Here is a 24,655-nt window from a genome sequence, read left to right on the forward strand (position 1 = left end):
TCTTTTCGAAGAAATACAATATCAAGTGGTAACAGAGTCAGAGGGGAGATCCCCATTGTCCCAAGCCAAAATTGTAATTTCATCCAAAATTGATGGATAATTGGGCATTCCCAGATCATATGTATGAGATTAGCCGCAGGAAACGAACATCTGGGGCAAGAATTAAAGTCCAAACTTCTACATCTAGAGCCTTTCTCAGGAGTGAAGAAGGTCCTAGATAGGAGTTTTATATGAGACTCTCTCCAGGAAGAAGAAAGAGTAGTTTGTGAGACCTCGTCGATTGAAAATTCAATTATTTTACTGTCGTCCAAATTTTGTTGCAAAATTGCTCCCCATTTGGTAGAAATGTTTTCCAGATTAAGATCTCCTTTTAAGGAGCTTAAATCTAAATAAATGGGGGATATTGACGTAAGGCCATTTTTAGCTAATGTTAGCCATTTCTCTATGGGTCCCATTGTCCAACTCCAACCGAATTCATCAACGAGGCCCATAGCAAAATGCCTTGCTTGTAGGTAAGCAAAAAATTCTTTATGGGAAAGACCAAACTCCTCTCTTAATGAGCCAAAGGTCTTTATACATTTTCTCTCCAAGTCTAATAATTGAGAGATGTTGTTTAACCCCAGGGCTTTCCATTTTTGGAATAAGGATGATTGAATTCCTGCTTGAAAGAGAGGGTTACTGGTTAAGGGGATAAACTTGGATACTTTATGCTTTATTTTGAGGAGTTTACAGATTTTCCACCAGGCCTGCAATGGAATAAACATGGTCTTCAATGTTTTTAGCTCACTGGGGAGAGAGGTGACAGTGCAGTGGATAATTGCTGAAGGTGCAAAGGGATTTACTATGCTTTTTTCAAGCTCATTATTCGTGACATAGTCCTTCTCAAATATCCAGTCCATAATTACACGAGCCAGAAAAGCATAGTTGTATAGTTTAATGTCTGGCAAGGCCAACCCTGCATATTTTTTAGGAAGAGAGAGTTTAAGGAGGGAAATTCTAGGTTTCTTGTTTTGCCAAATAAATTTCCTCAGCACCATATTATGATGGAGAATGTCTTTTCCCTTAAGAATCACTGGGGTGTTTTGTAACACATATAATAATTTCGGAAGAAATACCATTTTATAAAGAGCAATTCGACCCGAAAGGGAAAGAGGAATACTTTGCCACTTTTTTAAGTCCTCCTTAATTTTATTCAGGACTGGAGGTATATTAAGTTTGTACCACTCTTTAGGGTTGGAAGATATTATAATACCAAGATAAGTGAAGAAATCAGTCACTATTTTAAATGGGATATCCGTGGGGGGGTCCTTTGGTTGCTTAATCCATATAAGCTCAGATTTCGATGTGTTTACTTTGTAGCCTGAGAAGGAACCAAATTGTTTAATAATTGATATTAATTTTGGGATGTTAACACGGGTATCGGAGATGTAAATTAGGATGTCATCAGCGTAGAGTGCGATTTTCATCTCTTTCTTACCAATCTTGATACCGTCAAGACATTGTCTAACATATATGGCCAAAGGTTCGATAGAAATATCGAAGAGAAGGGGGGAAAGGGGACACCCCTGACGAGTTCCTCTCTTGAGATAGATATTAGAAGAGAGTGTGCCATTAACTATCATCCTAGTGGAAGCAGATTTATGAAGATTGTTGACATAACTAAGAAAATTACCAGTTAAACCGAATTGCTGAAGAGAATGAGAAAGATGATCAAAATGAACTGAGTCAAAGGCTTTTTCAGCATCAATTGAAATAATTGCAGCATCCAGGGTGTCCCCTCTACCCCCCTCCCCTCTCCCCTCTCTGGAAAAGTAATCTATGGTTAAAAAGAGTTCCCTTATCTTTGCTGAAGAATTTCGATTAAGTAAAAATCCTGCTTGATCCTTATGGATAACCTTAGGAAGAAGTAACTGGAGCCTTGAGGCTAAAATTGAGGCCATTATTTTGTAGTCCACATTGAGCAATGCAATGGGCCTATAAGATTCCTTTTTATTCGGCTCTTTTCTTGGTTTAAGAATTAGGGTGGTGTATGATGCTGCAAAAGTAACTGGTGGGGTGATGCCCTTTATATATATATCATTATAGACCGAAGAAAGATAAGGTGAAATTACTATTGATAAAATCTTGTAGAATTCGTTAGGAAGGCCATCAGGGCCTGAAGCTTTATTTAAAGCCAGATCTTGGATTGCTTTAGAGATCTCTATTTCAGATATGGGACTATTAAGAGGTTCAATCAGATCAGGAGATAACGTGCAAAAGTCAATCTTTTCCCAGAATGATCTTTGCTCAGAAACATTTGAATGTTTCAAGGAATATAAATCCTGATAATATTTTGAAAAGACCTGGATGATCTCTTCTGAGGACGTTATAGTTTTCCCTTCTGACTGTAAAGACTCTATTAATGAGGGAGATGTATTAGTTTTTACTAATCTTGCCAAGATTTTCCCAGATTTACTTCCATATCTATATAATTTTGCTTGAAACTTCAAATCCCTCTGAGTCGTCTTATATAGCAGAAAGGCATCCCTTGTCTTTAATGCTTGAATATATTTTAGCCAACTTCTTGAAGATTTATCTAAGAGATATAAGTTGTATGAATTAGAGATAGATTTTAAGATTTCTTTTTCCCTATGTTTAAATTTCTTTGTCCTATTAATGGTATAGGCTAAGATCTCTCCCCTTAGTACCGCCTTGGCTGCTTCCCAAAAAATGATCGGGCGGTTAACATAATCCTGATTAAAAGAAATAAATTCTTGGAATTTAGAAATAAGCCAATTTTTTAATTTAAGATCGGATGCTAAGTATGTTGGAAAATAGAACCTGGAGTATCTTGGGGTAACGTTGTTGGTATTAAGCTCTATAAAAATTGGGGCATGATCTGAGATGCAAATAGGAAGAATTCCAGTGGACAGTCTTGACGCACAGAGCCTTTCATCTAGAAGAATTACATCTATTCTTGATAAAGACTTGTGTGCCTTAGAGATGCAAGAAAATTCCCTAGAGTCCGGGTTCTGGATTCTCCAGATGTCTCTAACTCCGAGAATCTGGTATAGTCTAAGGTACATTTTTGTTTCTAGATTATCTCTTTTTGTTCTATGAGAGGCACTTTTGTGCCTTAATCTATCTAGGGGACTTTGGGGTGCCATATTTAGGTCCCCTCCAAGAATTAGGTAGCCTTCTCTATATGTAATTAGCTTAGCTTGGAGAGTGTCCCAGAAAGAAAAGCTAAAGATATTGGGAGCGTAAATATTGCAAAGTGTATATATTGTATTAGATATTTTAATTTTAGCCAATAAGAATCTCCCCTCCGAGTCCGCAAATATGTGAAGAATTTGATATTTAAGCCTTTTCTCCAGTAGGATTGCTACTCCTCCTTTCCTTTGGATACTTGGGGAGGCCAGCATTTCATTGACCCAGGAGGTCTTGAGTTTAAGAACTTCTTCCATTTTTAAATGGGTCTCCTGCAAAAAAGCAATGTCGGAGTTTATTTTTCTTAACTGTGAGATGATTGATTTACGTTTAATGGGTGATGTGATGCCACCTATGTTCCAAGAGGTCACTTTAAAAGCAGATAGCATTATTTTTTTTTAATAAGACCAGAAAAGGCAAAACAAAACAAAACCAAACAAAACAAAACAAAACAAAACAAAACAAAAAAAAAAAAATATATGGGGAAAAAAACTTATTCCTGGAACTTTTTAAGTTCCCATCCCAGGTATTATCACTAAGCTTGACAAACCCTGAATTATGCATCTTAAATTGATATCTGATAATTATTCAGAGCATCCTAACTTGTGCAGTCATAGTCCTAAGTTTTCTAATGGAAAAGTCTCAGTACAGAATTTCTCAGCATTTTTGGCTGAGTCAAAAAAGTAGGTTTGATCGTTTGCTGAGATCTTAAGTCTAGCTGGGTAGGTTATTGTGGCCTTAATATTATGGTTTATTAGCCGTGTGCATATTGGGGCTAATTCTCTTCTTTTAGCAGCAGTTTCTGCAGAGAAATCTTGGAAAATCATGATTTTTGCTTCTCCTAAGTATATAGGCTGATGTTTACGATAGTAGTGTAAGAGTGTAATTTTGTCCTGGAAGTTTAAAGCTTTCGCTATAATAGGTCTAGGTTTAGTTCTTATGCGTTCTTTATCAGTGATATGTGGGCCTATTCGATGCGCTCTCTCTAATATAAATTGTGATTGGGAGTGTGGAATTTTTAACAATTGAGGAATAGTAACTGTTAACAATTTGTACAAATCCTCATATTGTTTGTCTTCTGGGACTCCTATAACTCTAAAATTGTTTCTCCGGGCGCGGTTTTCTAGGTCCTCTAATTTGCTCGGAACTTTTAATAGGGTGGTATTTAGGACCTCCAATTTAGAGTTCTGAGTCAATGTTAAATCCTCCAAATCCGAGGTTCTCTGTTCCACCTCTGCAAGTCTAGCGGAGAAGTGTTTAAATTCATTTGATAATGACGTGATGTCCTGTTTAATTTCTAATTTGAGGGAGTCAAATTTTGGAGTTAGTGCATCAGATATGTTGGACACTAAAGCTTGAATGTCTAATGTTTCAACTGTATGTAGTGGGCTAGCACTAGCAATATGTATGTCTGCTGCAGTTTCATTAATGTTTTTATTTCTCTTTTCCCTTTGACGGGCCGCCATAGTTGCAGGTGAGTTTTTAGCTTGTGTAGATAGAAATTTGTCCATGTGACTAATTATCACGTGAAGGGTGATCAGTGCTTAAAATAAGATATAGGAGTGAAGGGATAGTGTTTGATGAAGGTGTGAAATACAATTTTAGGTGTAAGATATATTTTATTATATATAAGACACAAGAAAAAAAGAAGCACAAAGTGAAGTGAGAGAGGAAAAAAAAAAAAAAAAGACACACCAAAGTGAATTGTGTATATACCAACTGTGGCAGACGGCTAGGGATTGGAGAAAGAGTTTTACAAGACGTAGAAAATTTAAGAAAAAAACAGATAAAGAGCAGAACTAACTATCTGTTAGATCCAATATCTGTACTGTTTCAAAGGAAAAACCTATTCAGCTTATTAAGTTTTATGATTCGATTAAAGTTGTGGAGACAACAAAAGAAAAAAAATTAAAGAAGAAGAGCACAGTATATAAAATTTTGAGATAAAGAGATTACCCAGATATATCATGCATTAAACACAACCTTTTGCAAACATTTGTAAATCATGTGTCAACTTTTCAAAAATAACTTATTTTTTCTCTTTCAGGAGCAATAGAGTAAACTTAGCGTTTAGTAATTATTTTAAACAATTTCAGCCTACTGAGTCTACTATTATCCCCCTTTCTTGTCCCTGATCTTTATTTCCCCTTCCCTTCTTCTATCTTTTGCAAGATCGTAACAGTAAGTTAAATAAGCAGATGTTATTTTGCACAACAATTTGTTACTTGATATAGAACAGTTCTAAGGGTAACCTTTGTAATTGTTATATATGACTATTCAGTGTTTCAGGGAGTTCATTAGCCTAACCAAGCAATTTAAACTACCCTGCAAGATTTTCCCCTGCTCACACTCAAGCTATCAGAGGAGTTCTGGGTAGAACCACCTGTTGTGGGTGGTGTGTGATGGGTGAAGATCTTCAACTAGAGTGTTTTAAAGTCCCATAAAAAAATGCCAATAGAGAGGACAATTAGCCTCAATAGTATCAAAAAAAGTCTACTTGGTTGCAAATGTTAACGGCTGTTTGATTGCCTTGTAAGCAAGTCCAATTTTCTTTTGTTTCAGTCCGCTTCTAGCGATGAGTGAAAGGGAGTAATTGTATAACAATATGGGCTTATTTCTACTCATAAGACGAGGCTAATTGTACAGGTATTTTGCCCATAATGAGAAAAAGGATGGTATCTGTTCTCACACCACTATGGGAGCTTAGCTGGGCTTACCTTGGTTCCCACGAAGACAGCTTATAAGTGCCCCCCTCTCGCAGCATCGGTGGGAGGGGGGGACCAGGAGCAAAGTTAGACACTCAGATTACGGGCTTCAGGAAGAGGAATCCAAGTCCTTCAACAAATGAGGCGCCTCACGGAGCGGGCGAAGAGAAGCGAGCCAGGTGTACAGCGCGTCTAAGCCTCTGCGTGTGAACAGCAATCCTGATGCCTCCCCCTCTCACAACATCGGTGGGGGGGGAGGAGCGCAGCCCGGCTCGACAGGCAGGTGAAGGGAGGTCCGCCACAGAGGGAAACCCGGGATGTCCAACAAATGTCCTAGATAAGTATCTTCTAACCAGGTAGAAGCTATCACCAAGTGTGTCCGTTCGCCTCTTCCATCCGCCAATACCTCCGATGTCTCTGCAATACGAGTGAGGCAGAAATGTGCCACTACGCTACGTGCATGCAGCAAAGTGTATCAGAGATAACCGATGCCAAGGTAAGCCCAGGTTGAGGTTGACCTCGTCAGAGAGAGTTGTTTATACTCCCCTCTCAAAAACTTCAGTGGAGAAGGGGAAAGAAAAGGTATTGTTCTCCAGGATATTTTTACTCCGGTCTCTGAATGTAGCTGGTCAGGGTGTCAGCGTTAACAACTTCAGGTGAGCCAAGAGCAGAGGGAAGCAGTTTATTTAAGCGTTAGTGATAAGTAACACAAGTGCGGTGGTATTGCACTTAATGGAGCTCCGGTAGCGTTTGAAGACGGGCTAGACAAGCCGCCCCAGGTCTAGGGTTTTCGGCGCGGGTATCTGCCGCCAATGACTTGAAGGGGAATGAAGAGCAGGTGTTCACCTGGCCTTGCACACTAGCTCCTGCCCCGGAACTCCCCAGAGACGCCAATATTTTCATATGTGTGTAATTCACCCTCCACGTATTTTAATGTACCTATTTTGTCCTTCTTAGATTTTTTGCTATTTATGTACTTAAAGGACCTTTTAGGGTTAGACTTAGAATCCTTTGCAATTAATCTTTCATTTTCAATTTTGACTAATTTGATTGCTTTTTTGCATGGTTTGTTAGATTCCTTATTAATATGGTATGTTGAGTCAGTACTATTTTCTTTGAATAATTTAAATACTGTGTAATACATGCACATATGCATCTGTGTGTGTGTGTTTTTTATTATTATGTCAGGGGTTACCTGTGGGCCACTGGATACGTTTTCTTCTCCCATGGGAGCTGCTTGAACAATTTCAAACTTCAAAAACAAAGTTGAACTATATGCAGTACTAGTTAGGGCTTGTTTATCATGTAATATTTAAGAAACTGTCCTTCAATAAATGGCTTCCCTGCTTTTGCAACCTGCTCACTCACCACATAGCTAGCCTCAACTGCTGTATCCCATTCCTTTTTTGGACACTTGAAGAGATTTTGCTGCATGTACAGACCTTTCTGCAGTTAGGCAATTTGCCTCTGTGTTCTTCTGCCTCATACTTTACCTACTGCTCAGCATGTTTAGTAGTATAATGCTGCTTAAGGTTATCATTTTTAAGAACAGCAACTTTCATTGCAGATCAGGCAAGTTGCAGTCTTTTTTGAAGGAAGGGGATTAAATTCTTTGTAGTCAAATTATTGGTAAAAACCATTAAAAATTCAACCCTGGCAGTCCAATGGGGAAGAGATTGGTCTTTACTTCTGGCTGGTGCAGACCATACTAATTGCTCCTTCTGGCCAGTGTTCAATGATGAGAGAATAAAAAAAGGAAACTGCTGGCTCACCCTAAAGCCTTAAGGTAGCGTGGACTCTGACCAGACCCAGATGTCTCAGCCCAAAAATAAATTTCTTGGTATCCTGGATGACCAGTCCAGCAGATTGCATTTAACTGGTTCTGGCCTGTGGGACAATACTTTGAGATCCTTGGATTATGTAATCTGTATGTTTAAGACATGGATGTGTGTTCAAAACAGTTTTGGGCAATATGCCAACAGTTTGTCTGTTTCATGTGACACAGATTTGACAATATTATTAATATGTTAAAATATCTGACAATCACTTTTTTGTCATTGTTTGTCAGGAAAAGAGTTTAAACAATTAAAAATATATATATTTTCCTAACTTGTTTATTCTTTCATCAGCATCTACTATTATATACACATCACACTTAGGGATATCTACTTATACATAGAGGGCAAGATTGCAGCTTGATGTTACAAGTCTATGGTATATCCCATTTACCAGAGAAGGGTTAGCGTGGATGACATCAATCTAGTGCAAACTATACTTTAAATGGATAAAGCTAGCAAAATACCAAAACTAAACTTCCTTGCTTATGAATGAAAACATGTATATTTGTTTTTATTTTTTTCACAAAACGTATATCCAAACGAATGCACTAAACAAACAAATACTAATGAAATGTTTCCTTTAAATTAGCCTTAAAAGGTTAAATACTTACCTGTAGCGCACTGGGGAGCAGCGCGAATCCTGACACTTCTTTACAGAGCCCCTAGGGCCACGCTAATAGGAGGCTTAAAGTGACGGCTCTGGGATCCACCATGCTAAGCCTCCTATTAGTGTGGCCTGGGGCCTGTGAAGAAGGGCTGGGATTAGCATTGCTCTCCAGCACGCTATAGGTAATTATAAGTCTACAGGTGAACTTTTTCACCTGTAGCAAAGGAACATTTACATTAGTTTTTAATTAATTTAAACTAAACAAATAGTGAATAGTGCAGCAGACTATGAGGCATATTTATCAAGATCTAAATGGAGCTTGATGCCCCGTATTTCTGGCGAGCCTGCAAGCTCACCAGAAACAGCAGTTATGAAGCAGCGGTCACAAAGACTGCTGCTCCATAACCTGTCCGCCTGCTCTAAGCAGGCGGACAGACATCGCCGGAAATCAACCCGATCGAGTACGATCCGGTTGATTGACATTCCCTGCTGGCGGCCTATTGGACGCGAGTCTGCCAGGGGCGGCATTGCACCAGAAGCTCTTGTGAGCTGCTGGTGCAATGCTGAATACGGCGAGCGTATTGCTCGCCGTATTCAGCGAGGTCAGTCGGACCTGATCCGCACTGTCGGATCAGGTCTGACAGACCTTGAAAAATAGAGGCCAATGACTCTGAAAACTAATTTTTTTCGAATATTGGTTCTGAAAGATTAATCCAAAATAAATTTTTCACTGTCTATTAAATACTAAATGTAGGTGATATATATTTTTTACTTTTTTAATTTTTTCAAAGTTTAGATGGGAATGTGTTATTAACATAGGTTTTATGCCTATAAAACTGTGGTTTTTTTTCTATATGGTGTATACATGTACATGTTGTCTGTCTGCTTGTGGGTGTAATGCATGTTTTCATAGATTTTGTGTAGTGCGTGTCTGCCTGCCTGTGTTTGTAATTTGTGTGTGAGCATAGATTTTGTGTAGTGTGTGTATCTGCCTGCCTGTGTTTGTAATGTGTTTGTAATGTGTGTGTGTGTGTATAGATTTCGTGTAGTGTGTGTGTGTCTGCCTGCCTGTGTTTGTAATGTGTTTGTAATGTGTGTGTGTGTATATAGATTTTGTGTAGTGTGTGTGTCTGCCTGCCTGTGTTTGTAATGTGTGTGTGTGTGTATAGATTTTGTGTAGTGTGTGTGTGTGTGCCTGCCTGTGTTTGTAATGTGTTTGTAATGTGTGTGTGTGTATAGATTTCGTATAGTGTGTGTGTCTGCCTGCCTGTGTTTGTAATGTGTGTGTGTGTGTGTATAGATTTTGTGTAGTGTGTGTGTCTGCCTGCCTGTGTTTGTAATGTGTGTGTGTATAGATTTTGTGTAGTGTGTGTGTGTCTGCCTGCCTGTGTTTGTAATGTGTGTGTGTATAGATTGTGTAGTGTGTGTGTCTGCCTGCCAGTGTTTGTAATGTGTGTGTGTGTGTGTGTGTGTGCATAGATTTTGTGTAGTGTGTGTCTGCCTGCCTGTGTTTGTAATGTGTGTGTGTATAGATTGTGTAGTGTGTGTGTGTATAGATTGTGTAGTGTGTGTGTGTATAGATTGTGTAGTGTGTGTGTGTGTATAGATTGTGTAGTGTAGTGTGTATAGATTGTGTAGTGTGTGTGTGTTTGCATTTGACTTTGTACACCCAGAAAAGATAAATATGAATGTAAATGTGTATTTTAAAAACAAAAATAAAATACTGCCTTCTATGAGTAAAGCTGGTTATTTTACATTAATATAATTTCAACTAAAGAAAGGCACCGTTTTTAAAAAAATCTTTGGCTACAAATAATCATATTTCTTAAGATGCAGCACTGTAAATCTTTGTATATTGATGTCATGTCATGTAATGCAGTTAGTTCAATAATAAAACTATAAAAGGAAACAAACACAAAGGGGAAAGCAACAAAGGTTGAAGGCTATTAACAGCCATTAAACCCTTACATCTTTAGAAATCCACAGAACATTATTTTCTCTGCTAACTCCAACTTTCTTAAGGGAATTATTAAAGATATCCCCTTTTTCTCATAAAAAATAATAATGTGTAATAATGCTAACTTATGAATGATTTATGTGTTCAGCGGAAATATTGCTCTCATATTGAAACCTCTGATATATTTGAATTTTAAATTTAGTCTGACCCCTCCTTTTTGATTCTGCAGAATCCAAAATTACACATAGAAATCAAATATGTTGCTTCTGCACCTGATATTGCAATCTGCAGTTAATTCAGTTATACAATTTATATTACTCTTAAATTTATGTTTATGCTCGTTAAAAATAATTTGGGTGTTTACTTATTTACCTCTTTGTTATCCTTGTTAAAAATACTTCTAATCTAGTTCTGCTGACATGTGTAGAACAAGATAAAAAAGATCTCTTTTCTGTCATAAGTGAAAGGATAAAAGAAGAAAAAAGAAAAAAAAAACAAAAAAACTGTAAGAGCATCACAAACATTGCAATCAAAATGTGTGTGCAAAAAATCTAAACAATCGTATAGTGGCAGCTCACAAAAACTATATTTTGCCACTACTTTCATTGGGAAAAACGTGTTATTTTGCAGAAGCGTTAAAATCCCATCTTGTGACTTGTTACTAGACCTCACCAAGCCTCTTCTTTCTTTACCTACATTAAACTGATGTAAGACTGGGGTCAAACCAGTGCAAATTTAATGAACAAAAATGATTGTCCACATTGAGTTTACACTGGTTAATTTATTACCTAGACAATTGAGTTGTCCTCACATGGTGACCAGATGTAAGGAGCTGTTTTTATTTAGTAACACACAAATCTCATGCTGTCACTACATAATAGCTATGGGATAATGCCATGGCTATAAAAATAAAACCAAAAATAAACATTTATTGTGGCAATTTATTTTAATAGTGGTTCCATTTTTGTAGCTCAATGGCTGGCTAGTTCTGTTTTGGATAAAGCTGAAGGATGTAATGTACACATCCTCTTATCGGCCTAAATTCACTAAGTCTTGCTGAGACAAGAAAGCGTTGAATTGTAGACACAATGAAAATGTGTGTTGCTGAAAATATAATTTCTTCAGCTGTTAACGGACCACTAAATACAATAGAATTGTATTATTGGCAGATACACAATAAAAAACAATGCAATAGCCCTTTGAATTTGAAATGAGCATTAAAATATTTTCTAGTAAATTTCAAACCAATTTTCCCTCTCCCTGCATCATGTGACAGCCAATCACAAAATGTGTATGTGTATTAAACTATGCTCTTTTGTACATGCTCAGTAGGAACTGAAGGCTCAGAAAGCGTGCGTATAAAAAGAATGTGCATAGTTTGATAATGGAAGTATATTGGAAATATTTTTTTTTATTGCATGTTTTATCTGAATCATGAAACTTTAATTTTGACTTTAATGTCCCTTTAATATTACAGTATATAATGTCACAAAGAGTTTGAGTTGTATTCAAATTAAAGGGACATTGTACTGTATCAATGTCTCCTTTTTAAAGTGTTCCCAATGATCCATTTTACCTAATGGAATGCATTAAATTGTTTGCAAACAGCTACTTTATCTTCATTTTGTCACTTGACATAGCTGATTTTGCATGTTGAAACTTCCACCTATACTGAAATATGGGGCGCAATCCGATATAGATCGTAGTTTGTAGCGCAAGCGAGGGAACCCCCGCCGCCCGTAGTTTCAGCTCGCAACTTGAGCTATCACATATACGGCGCCGTCAGATGCTAAAGTGCCGTAAGTCGGATAAACCAGCGATGTCCAGAAATCTGCGTAGGTACAAATTTCTGGAGTCGTAACTCGCCAGTGACTTACGACACTTTAGAAACTGCCGGCGCCTACAAAACCTGACTAAGTTATAAAATCTCCCGTACTGTCTAACACGCCTCCCAAACATAACCCGACACATCTAACCCTCTATCCGCTATCCCCCATCACTCTCCTAATAATAAAAAATCTATTAACCCCTAAACCGCTGCTCCCGGACCCCGCCAATACCTAATAAAGTTATTAACCCCTAAACCACCGCTCCCGGACCCCGCCGCCACCTACATTAACTACCCCCTAATGTGAGCCCCTTACACCGCCGCCACCTACATTAACTACCCCCTAATGTGAGCTCCTACCCCGCCGCCAGCTATATTAAAATTATTAACCCCTAATTTAAATCCCCCTACCCCGCCGCCAGCTATATTAAAATTATTAACCCCTAATTTAAATCCCCCTACCCCGCCCCCAGCTATATTAAATTAATTAACCCCTAATCTAAATCCCCCTACACCGCTGCCACCTATATTAAATTAATTAACCCCTAATCTAATCCCCCTATATCGCCGCCACCTATATTACATTTATTAACCCCTAATCTAATCCCCCTATACCGCCGCTACCTATATTAAATTAATTAACCCCTAAAAAACTAAACTATCCCTAACACTAAACCTAAGTCTAACCCTACAAATAGCCCTGAAAAGGGCTTTTTGCGTGGCATTACCCCAAAGTAAACAGCTCTATTGCCAGCCCTTAAAAGAGCTTTTTGCAGGGCTTTGTCACAAAGTAATCAGCTCTTTTACCAGCCCTTAAAAGGGCTTTTGGCAGGGCTTTGTCACAAAGTAAACAGTTCTTTTGCCTATAATCTAAATCCCCCTACAACGCTGCCACCTATAATAAATGTATTAACCCCTAATCTAATCCCCCTACACCACCGCCACCTATATTAAATACATCAACCCCTAATCTAATCCCCCTACACCGCCGCCACCTATATTAACTATATTAACCCTAATTATATTAGGGTTAATATAGTTAATATCGTTATTATATTATATATATATTAAGTATAATAACCCTATCTAACTCTAACACCCCTAACTAAATTCTTATTAAAATAAATCTAATTAATATTAATATTATTAATTAAAATATCCCTATTTAAAACTAAATACTTACCTATAAAATAAACCCTAAGATAGCTACAATATAATTAATAATTACATTATAGCTATTTTAGGGTTTATATTTATTTTACAGGTAACTTGGTATTTATCTTAACTAGGTACAATAGCTATTAAATAGTTATTAACTATTTAATAGCTACCTTGTTAAAATAATTACCAATTTACCTGTAAAATAAATCCTAACCTAAGTTACAAATACACCTACACTATCAATAAATTAAATAAACTACAAATCTCTAAACTAAAATACAATTAAATACACTAAAATAAATATAAAAAAAACACTAAATTACAAAAAATAAAAAAAGATTACAAGAATTTTAAGCTAATTACACCTATTCTAAGCCCCCTAATAAAATAATAAAGCCCCCCAAAATAAAAAAATTTCCCTACCCTATTCTAAATTACAAAAGTTAACAGCTCTATTTCCAGCCCTTAAAAGGGCCTTTTGCGGGGCGTGCCCCAAAGTAAACAGCTCTTTTGCCTGTAAAAAAAAACACAATACCACCCGCCAACATTAAAACCCACATACCCCTACTCTAAACCCACCCAAACCCCCCTTAAAAAAAACTAACACTAATCCCCAGAAGATCTCCCTACCTTGTGTCATCTTGACCCAGCCGGGCCGAACTCTTCATCCAATCCGGACAATGTCTTCATCCAAGCGGCAAAGAAGAAGTCTTCCATCCGGCGATGTCTTCATCCAAGCGGCAAAGAAGAAGTCTTCCATCCCGGCGATGTCTTCATCCAAGCGGAAAAGAAGAGGTCCTCCATCGGGGCGAAGTTTTCCTACCTGCGGCATCTTCAATCTTCTTTCTTCGGCCCTCCAATGCGGAACATCCAGCTGGCCCGACGACTGAACGACGAATGAAGTTTCCTTTAAATGACGTCATCCAATATGGCGTCCGTCGAATTCCGATTGTCTGTTAGGATTCTATCAGCCAATCGAAATTAAGGTAAAAAAATCTGATTAGCTGATTCAATCAGCCAATCAGATTCAAGTTCAATCCGATTGGCTGATCCAATCAGCCAATCAGATTGAGCTTGCATTCTATTGGCTGATCGGAACAGCCAATAGAATGCGAGCTCAATCTGATTGGCTGATTGGATCAGCCAATCGGATTGAACTTGAATCTGATTGGCTGATTGAATCAGCCAATCAGATTTTTTACCTTAATTCCGATTGGCTAATAGAATCAGCCAATCGGAATTCGACATACTCCATCTTGGATTACGTCAGTTAAAGGAAACTTAATTCGTCGTTCAGTCGTCGGGCCAGCTGGATGTTCCGCGTTGGAGGGCTGAAGAAAGAAGATTGAAGATGCCGTTTGAAGGAAAACTTCACCCCGATGGAGGACCTCTTCTTTGCTGCTTGGATGAAGACATCGCCGGAATGGAAGACTTCTTCTTTGCTGCTTGGATTAAGACATCACCGGATGGAAGACTTCTTCTTTGCCGCGGTGGATGAAGACATCGCCCGGATTGGATGAAGAGTTCGGCCCGGCTGGGTGAAGACGACACAAGGTAGGGAGATCTTCTGGGGCTTAGTGTTAGGTTTTTATAAGGGGGGTTTGGGTGGGTATAGAGTAGGGGTATGTGGGTTTTAATGTTTGAGGGGTGGTATTGTGGGTTTTTTTTACAGGCAAAAGAGCTGTTTACTTTGGGGCATGCCCCGCAAAAGGCCCTTTTAAGGGCTGGTAATAGAGCTGTTAACTTTTGTAATTTAGAATAGGGTAGGGAAAATTTTTTATTTTGGGGGGCTTTATTATTTTATTAGGGGGCTTAGAATAGGTGTCGCTCGGCCGCCATCTTTTCACTGTTATATCAAATTGTGCTCCTATAGTGCTAAAGAAGAATCGTGTGATAAGTTCTGTTAAAGCTAAGAATGGCTCTAGTCATTCGCCTACAGGGGCTTCCCGATATTGCTAACTCGGCTGATATTCGGCATTTCTTTACCGGATTGAATATTCCTGAAGGTGGTGTTCGAATTATTGGTGGAAAACTTGGTGAAGCTTTCATTAAATTTGCAGAAGATGAAGATGGTCGACGAGCCATTAACCGTACAGGAGGAGTAATTAAGAACTCAAATGTTCAACTTTTTCTCAGCAGCAAGGCAGAAATGCAACATACTATTGAAATGAGCTTCAAAGAAGAGAAAAATTGTAAACCAGAGTCAAGATCTTCAGCTTCTGCAGAGGTTTCCAAACGCCCATTCTTTGCTCATAAAGAGATTTCTGAAAGGTTTGGTGATACTAAAGCAGCGTTTGCCAGTGGAGCAGCATCTGCTAATACTCCAGCATCCATAGACAATTTTCAAAGAAATAAAGGATCTCAGTCATTCAGCAATGTAGAAACCCCTTATTTGTTTTTGTTTGGCCTTCCGTATAAGGTAACTTATGATGAGGTTAAATCATTTTTTCATGGTCTTCTTGTGGATGATATTATTTTTTTAAAGCGCCCAAATGGTCTACGAAATGGAAATGGTTTTGTTAAATTTGGGAGTGGGAAAGATGCTAATGCAGGATTGCTGCGCAATAATGAGTACATTCATGAAAGATTTATTTCAATAAGGAAGAGTTCTGAAGACGAATGGGTCAAGGCTGGTGGTCAAATTGAGAAAGTGTCTCAAAATAAACAAAGAGCTAGATCCCGATCACCACTCAAGGCTGGTGGTCAAATTGAGAAAGTGTCTCAAAATAAACAAAGAGCTAGATCCGGATCACCATTCAGGCAAGAGTTTTTCATACATCTATAAAACTTATCCTTTGGTGTGGAAAAAGAGGATATTAAAAAATTTGTGTGTGATCGTGATATGTCAGATTCACAGGTAAAATTCCTACTGGATAAGAATGGGCACAGAACAAGAGAATGTTTTCTTGTTGTTCAAAATGAGAGGCAGTTTCAAAAGTGCCTTGACTTGAACAAACAAAATTTATGTAGCCGTACAGTTTTCATATCCCCTATTGATAAAAAATCAATGGTAGAGCTTATTGAATCCAATATAAAACCAACACTACCCAAAATGCGATCGCATGAGGACAATGTTTCTAAATTGATTACTCCAGAATCCCGTTTTAGTTTAAGAAGATGTATATATTTAAGAAACTTTAATTTCGATGTGAGTAAAAATGATATTCAGAAGTTCTTTGATGGATTTTCTGTAAAAGTTGAGGAAATCATCTTGCTCTATGATCAAAGAGGATTAGGCCTGGGAGAAGCCCTGGTTACATTTCCTTCAGAAATACAAGCTATAACTGCTGAAAGGTTACACCGTCAGTGTTTCTTGGGAACAGAAATCCTGTTGCAACGCATCTCAGAGGCAGAGAAAAAATAAATTTGTTTCAATACATTCACAGATGTGGTAGATAAGAAAGCAAGGCATTCCCCTTCCTATGAGAACAAGAATTTGGGGTCGGGAAAATCACATGAACCTCCTAAGAATTTGTTTGAGAGATCTGATTTAAAATCTACTTCTGGAGATTTAGCTGGTTGGACAGTAGGTTTATCTGATCAAGTAAAACATTTTGGTGGCACAGAGAAGCAAAGGGTTGACATCAGAAACATGACTGTTATAGATTACAGTCATGGAGGATCAACATCTCATCAAAGTGTTAATTGTAGGCCAAGTGAGTTCACAACAGTACAAGTTACTAATTTGCCATTCACTGCAAATACTGAAGAGATTTTAAATTTTTTCCATGGTTATAGTGTTATATCAAATTCAATCACAGTCAGGCATAAAAACACTGGAATTCGCACTGGATATGCTATAATCTGATTTGAAAACTATGAGGAAGCACTGGCTGCTGTTAACGAACTAAATGATAGACCTATTGGAAAACGTAAAGTTAGTTTGAGCATAGTAAGTGGGGAAGTAAGAGAGCCCTACATCAATGGAAAATCTCAAACTGTTCCTTACTGAAGTAAATCAGTAAACTGCTATTATTGATACATTCTGAAAGTTTTGGTTTTTTTTTTAAACGGAGCAATGTTGTGTTTTTGGAGGTTTTTTGCACGGGGAAGGTGTCTGTATGTGTGTTTATAGATAGTACAAAACAAACTCCTCTTCAAAATTGAGTAACTTTTATGTACTAGTAACATTTCTTCCTAACAAATAGGATTTCTAGCCCTATAGTTGCATAATAGATTAATATTTTCAGATATTATGACTTGTATATACACTTATTTTCAGAAACCTAACTGTTCATGTATTTGTTTTTCCTTTCCTGATGGTGTACTGTCTGTGTAATAAATATTTAAATGTTTGTTTCACATATTATAGGAAACAACAACAAAAAAAAAAAAAAAAAAAAAAAAAAGAATAGGTGTAATTAGCTTAAAATTCTTGTAATCTTTTTTTATTTTTTGTAATTTAGTGTTTGTTTTTTTTTAATTTAGTTTAGTGTATTTAATTGTATTTTAGTTTAGAGATTTGTAGTTTATTTAATTTATTGATAGTGTAGGTGTATTTGTAACTTAGGTTAGGATTTATTTTACAGGTAAATTGGTAATTATTTTAACATGGTAGCTATTAAATAGTTAATAACTCTTTAATTGCTATTGTACCTAGTTAAAATAAATACCAAGTTACCTGTAAAATAAATATAAACCCTAAAATAGCTACAATGTAATTATTAATTATATTGTAGCTATCTTAGGGTTTATTTTATAGGTAAGTATTTAGTTTTAAATAGGAATATTTTAATTACTAATATTAATATTAATTAGATTTATTTGAATAAGAATTTAGTTAGGGGTGTTAGAGTTAGATAGAGTTATTATACTTAATATATATATAATATAATAACGATATTAACTATATTAACCCTGATATAATTAGGGTTAATATAGTTAATATATATAATATAATAACTATATTAACTATATTAACCCTAATATAATTAGGGTTAATATAGTTAATACAGGTGGTGGCGGTGTAGGGGGATTAGATTAGGGGTTAATGTATTTAATATAGGTGACGGCGGTGTAGGGGGATTAGATTAGGGGTTAATACATTTATTATAGGTGGCGGCGGTGTAATTGGATTTAGATTATAGGCAAAAGAGCTGTTTACTTTGTGACAAAGCCCCGCCAAAAGCCCTTTTAAGGGCTGGAAAAAGAGCTGATTACTTTGTGACAAAGCCCCGCCAAAAGCCCTTTTAAGGGCTGGCAATAGAGCTGTTTACTTTGGGGTAATGCCACACAAAAAGCCCTTTTCAGGGCTATTTGTAGGGTTAGACTTAGGTTTAGTGGTAGGGATATTTTAGTATTTTAGGGGTTAATTAATTTAATATAGGTGGCGGCGGTATAGGGGGATTAGATTAGGGGTTAATAAATGTAATATAGGTGGCGGCTGTATAGGGGGATTAGATTAGGGGTTAATTAATTTAATATAGGTGGCAGCGGTATAGGGGGATTAGATTAGGGGTTAATTAATTTAATATAGGTGGCGGCGGTATAGGGGGATTTAGATTAGGGGTTAATAAATGTAATATAGGTGGCGGCGGTATAGGGGGATTTAGATTAGGGGTTAATAAATGTAATATAGGTGGCGGCGTTATAGGGGGATTAGATTAGGGGTTAATTAATTTAATATAGGTGGCGGCGGTATAGGGGGATTAGATTAGGGGTTAATAAATGTAATATAGCTGGCAGCGGGGTAGGGGGATTTAAATTAGGGGTTAATAATTTTAATATAGCTGGCGGCGGGGTAGTAGCTCACATTAGGGGGTAGTTAATGTAGGTGGCGGCGGTGTAAGGTCTCACATTAGGGGGTAGTTAATGTAGGTGGCGGCGGTGTAAGGTCTCACATTAGGGGGTAGATAATGTAGGTGGCGGCAGTGTAGGGGGATCACATTAGGGGGTTATACATTTAATGTAGGTGGCGGCGGGGTCCGGGAGTGGCGGTTTAGGGGTTAATAACTAGGGATTGCGGCGGGGGATTGTGGTTGACAGGTAGATAGGTGTTAGGTTTTATTTAGCAGTTCGCGGTTGACAGGTAGATAGACATTGCGCATGCGTTAGGTGTTAGGTTTTATTTTGCAACCAGTTTAGGGAGTTACGGGGCTCCAATAGACAGCGTAAGGCTTACTACGGCTGCATTTTGTGGCGAGGTGAAAATGGAGTAAGATTTCTCCATTTTCGCCACGTAAGTTCTTACGCTGTATATTGGATACCAAACTGCGCAGGTTTGGTATACCTGTCTATGGCCCAAAAAACTACAGGCGAAGGCAGAAATATACGAGCGTAACTTCTAGGTTACGCCGTATATAGGATACCAAACCCGTGCAAAATTCGGCGTCGCCGGCTTTTGCGGACGACTCTGCATATCGGATCGGGCGAATGATTACTGCAGTATTCTCTACTGTAAAGCTATGTAAACAGGATATAACAGCTTAAATTAACTACACAGTGAGGGTAGAAAAGAGAGAGATATTTTTGCATCTGAAATAGCCGGTTTTACTAATTGAACTCTGCAGCCTTAATTAGCATTGTAATACCTAATGGTTAGATTTTGTAGACAGAACAAAATAAAATGACCAGGTCTGCTCTTACTGCAGGGTTAGTCCCTTTAAATCCTTGAGAACTATGAGCAAAACCAACTATCTCAAATACCAAAATAAACACAAAGGAACAATTTCCCATACATTTAATACCCTGCAGTAAGTATAACAAGCAATTTCAAGCACTTTAAGTGGAAACAAATTTTACAGTACAGTGCATGATAGAGATGCAGATGCTGCAACAAAGTATCAGAAGATTTTGAAATAAAGAGGCATCTTGTCAGTTAGGCTACACCAGTAAGAGAGGGCCAGCATGTGAGAGACACAGGGCAAGTGATAGAGTGAGGGAAAAATCATTAAAGGGACATTATACACTAGATTTTTCTTTGTAAAAATATTTAGTAGATTCTCCATTTATATAGTTCATCTGGGTGTGTTTTTGTGAAATGTATAGTTTTGCTTATTTTTAAATAACATTGTACTGATTTTCAGACTCCTAATCAAGCCCCAAAGTTTTAGATGTATACTGATGTATACAAACTTCAGACTGCTTCTGTTTGTATAATGGGTCTAGGTTCTGCTGTCAGCCCCTTTCAGTGGGTGTCCCATGCTTATCTGATTAACATTGTTAAATTGGGAGCATCTAAGTACGTTTTTAAAAGGTTTTACACCGGATTTTTATATCAGTATCTGTGCATATTATTTTTATAGTAGTGTTTATTACATGCAGTTAAATGAAAAGTGGTGTATACTGCCCCTTTAAGGACTTGCAGGCCCATTTATCAAGCTCCGTACAGAGCTTGAAGGGCCATGTTGCTGGCGAGTCTTCAGACTCGCCAGAAACACAACTTATGAAGCAGCGGTCACAAAGAACGCTGCTCTATAACGCTGTCCGCCTGCTCTGAGCAGGCGGACAGGAATCGCTGGAAATCAACCTGATCGAATATGATCGGGTTGATTGACACCTCCCTGCTGGCGGCCGATTGGCCACGAGTCAGCAGGGGGCAGCGTGAGTTGCTGGTGCAATGTTAAATGCCGAGAGCAAATTGCTCTCCGCATTTAGCAAGGTGTTGCGGACCTGATCCGCAATGTCGGATCAGGTCCGCAAGCCCTTTGATAAATGGGCCTGTATGAGTCTTTGTGAAAGGGTAGTAGGGTTAAGCCTGTGTTATCATTTCTTGGATTCTGGTAGTTTCTAGATATTACAGGGTATTGCCAGTCAGATGTGCTGAAAGAGGCCATCTACTCCAGAAGTTTTATTGTTTAAAAAGATGGATAATCCCTTTATTCCCCAGTTTTGCATAACCAACACTGTTATATTAATATACTTTTTACCTCTGTGGTTACCTGGTATTTAAGCCTCTGTAGTTTGCCCCCTTATTTTAGTTTTTTGACAGACTTGCATTTTAGCAAATCAGTGCTGACTCCACCGGAGCGAGCACAATGTTATCTATATGGTACATATGAACTAGTGCTGTTAAACTGTGAAAAACTGTAAAAATAAGAGTCGGCCTTCAAGGGCTTTTAAATTAGCATATGAGCCTACCTAGGTTTAGCTTTCAACAAAGAATACCAAATGAACAAAGTAAATTTGATGATAAAAAGTAAATTGGAAAGTTATTTAAAAGTGCATGTCCCATCTAAATCATGAAAGTTAAATTTTGTCAAGACTGTCCCTTGAAGTCTTAGCTGACAGCAATAAGGGTCCTCTACAACAGGTTTATTTTCTTTCCTTATACTCTTGATGGTGTGGTATGTTAAAAGGGATTTTATACGTGGAGAGGAACTCCAAAATTAAGAATCCCTGTATATTAATTATACAGAACTTTACTCCTTTAATATGCAGGTTGCTTGTAAACATAAAATGCAGATAAATATTATTTATTCAGCATTCCTGGAAGTACTAGAGTTTATCACTCATCCATCTTTGGCGAATTTGATATGGTCTTTCTCTTTCTAGGATATTTATTAGGTTAATTAGAGGTTACGTTTGTTTGTGGAAACAAGTTTGCATAACTTAAGTAAATGTAAAGTTCCCCCGAGTGCCTCACAGCATTATATCGACTTTTAAAAACGAGCTAGAGTTTGTCATGAAATTTTTTCTTTATTATTTATCTTCACTAATTTTTACCTTTTTACAGCTCCACCGATAAGCGCAGCTCTCCCGCCCGCATCATTGTCTAATTGATTGACATATGACAACTAATCCCTGTTCCCCCCGGGGCGTTCACTCCCTTTGCATAAACGTCACAGCCCGAGGGAAACAAGGATTAGTTGTTTTATGAATCGTCATATGTCAATCAATTAGACAATATGGCGGGCGGGAGAGCTGCGCTTATCGGCGGAGCTGTAAAAAAGTAAAAATTAGGGAAAATAAATAAATATAAAAAATTTCATGACTTAAACCGTAGCTCATTTTTAAAACATCTATATATCTGAGAGAGTCAGCCTATTCCAGTTTTTCTCTGATAACGGTTGTAATCACATGGTGAGTTGTCCCTTTTGTCATGTAAGAATTCAAGCTCCCAGATGACAGTATATAACTTTTAATTGAAACATTTTTACCAATATATGTATATTGCAAATGTGTCTCTTTTCAATGATGTTATTTATTTGGAATGTCCCTTTAACGTGCTATTTTAAACCAGTTTCATCAAAACAGAGCATATGCCAAGCAGCTAAAAGCCTAAGCTTCAACAAGCATTGCAACATAAATGAACCAGAACATCATGCAAACAAGAGGTTTATCCAGATAGGAACACAATATACTTCCAAAGAAGGAAAACAATTCTGCAAATTACAACAAATAAATAAAATCCCAGTCAATATGATGCAGCGATAAAAAGGATAAAATGTGACAAAAAAGCAAAAACGCATAAGGAACAGTTTTTATATCAGTTAATATTATACAGCAGCCAATAAACTACAATAACAAAAAAAAAAAAAGTGAGAGTAGAGTGGGCAATAAGCAGACCAGTAAATATTAAACATAAATTAGCTTAGAAGGTTTGTGGTGTATTTAAACACATCAACTTTCATTTCAGTCTCACATTGCATTCAGTCTCACATTGCATTTAGTCTCACATTGCATTCAGTCTCACATTGCATTCAGTCTCACATTGCATTTAGTCTCACATTGCACACAATGAAATTATTGGTGAATGCTACTGGTGTCTATATTCAGTTATCAAAACATATAATATCATTGTTTGCCCATATTTAAAGATTATAAATGTTGTGTTTATGTGACAGTATATTAGCTTTCTTATTTCACGCACCAACAAACATACTGGCCTAGATTACAAGTGGAGCGCTATCCTTGCCCACTTACGGGAGCACGTTAAATAATGCTAACACAAGCTCACGGTTTCACTTTGCGCAATTAACCAGAGGTCAGACCTGGTTAAAAAGAAAAAAAATGCCCCAACTGCCCCCAAAATAAAGATTACAGTACTTAACAATTAAATAAATATGAGCATTTTTATTTTTGTAATAAAAAAAAAAATGGCACAATGCTGTTATAAAGAGTTAAAGTGAGGGGATGTGGGGTGTTTGAAGAAAAAAAAACAGCAACTAAAGTGCCTTTATATTGATGCCAATGGGGATCTGTGTTTTATCTATTAATATATACAGGTATGTACATGCTTATATACATTGCGCTAGGTGGTTTGCCATGTCTATTGGCTTTAAAACGAGGCTCCCATTGAAACCTATGAAAGCACAATACTGCACTCCACTTGTAATCTAGCCCATTATTGGTTATGTTTAAGAGAATGGTATAAGTTGTCATAGCAACAATGTAATTTGCATCATTTGCTGCTTAATTGACTGTTTTATTCTATTTTGAGAAGTTTTACTAATGCTGTAAAGAAAAAGACATGCCCGATGAGAACAACACATTATTCTTACACAAAATTAAACTATATTTAAATGATCTTAAATGTTCATATATTGTTAATCCCTTTTTTGAAAATTAACATTCATATTTACCGCTAAAAACTTACTTGATCCTCAAAAAAAGTAAAGCAATTTAAGGGACATAAGCTCAAAATGTAATTCCTCATAAAGGGCTAGATTACAAGTGAAGCGCTATTTAGCATTTTCACTATAGCACTAATTGCGCTAGAAGTTAACTTTTTGCGCGCCTCGCAATACCCCACTCTCACGCAAACCAGATTGCATATTCTCAAGTGCGCTAACCCGACATGAAAGTATGAATATTTCACATTCCAATGTTCTGCCCATAGCAGAATATGTTCTATTTATTCATAAATACATATTTCTCTCTATATATGATGCTATTTTGGTACAATATATATATATATATATATATATATATATCTATATATATATATATATAAAACATGGAAGGGAACTGCACTCCAAGACCGGACCAGGTACACATCCTGTGACTCAGCTGCTGTGATGTCACCAGAGCCACAGGCAGTTAAACCCAGTCCGGAATGGGTGCAAGAAACAAAGGGGATTACAAACAAAAAGTAATAAAACACATAGAAACACCAGCACTCACCAGCTAGCTCACAGCTAAGATAAAATCACAACTGGAAAAGTTAGTTACCGCATCTGGCCAAATGGGAAAGCTCAGGCACCACGTCAAGGTCCTTTCCACTGCCTGAGTCCCTAACACAGCCACACCATCATGCGAGCTCACAAAGCAAAAACAGACTGAGAACAAAGAAAGGGTGCACAGGTGGATGTAATTACATAGAGAAAATACAAAACATGGAAGGGAACTGCACTCTAAGACCGGACCAGGTACACATCCTGTGACTCAGCAACATCCAGCCCTGGGTGCTAAATAGCACTCCAAAAAAGC

The 24,655-nt window shown here is 37.5% G+C and overlaps 1 protein-coding gene across 1 annotated transcript; it reads left to right on the forward strand.

Annotated features, from left to right (window-relative positions):
• Positions 1 to 15,172: 15,172 nt before the first annotated feature.
• On the forward strand, positions 15,173 to 16,649 carry LOC128647417 (RNA-binding protein 12B-like). The gene is given in 1 exon segment (XM_053700207.1): positions 15,173 to 16,649. A coding segment is annotated over 1 exon segment (1,449 nt). The 5' UTR covers positions 15,173 to 15,200.
• The last annotated feature ends 8,006 nt before the right edge of the window (positions 16,650 to 24,655 follow it).

The sequence above is a fragment of the Bombina bombina genome, chromosome 2 (assembly GCF_027579735.1).
Source record: "Bombina bombina isolate aBomBom1 chromosome 2, aBomBom1.pri, whole genome shotgun sequence".
In the NCBI taxonomy this organism is placed as follows: Eukaryota; Metazoa; Chordata; class Amphibia; order Anura; family Bombinatoridae; genus Bombina; species Bombina bombina.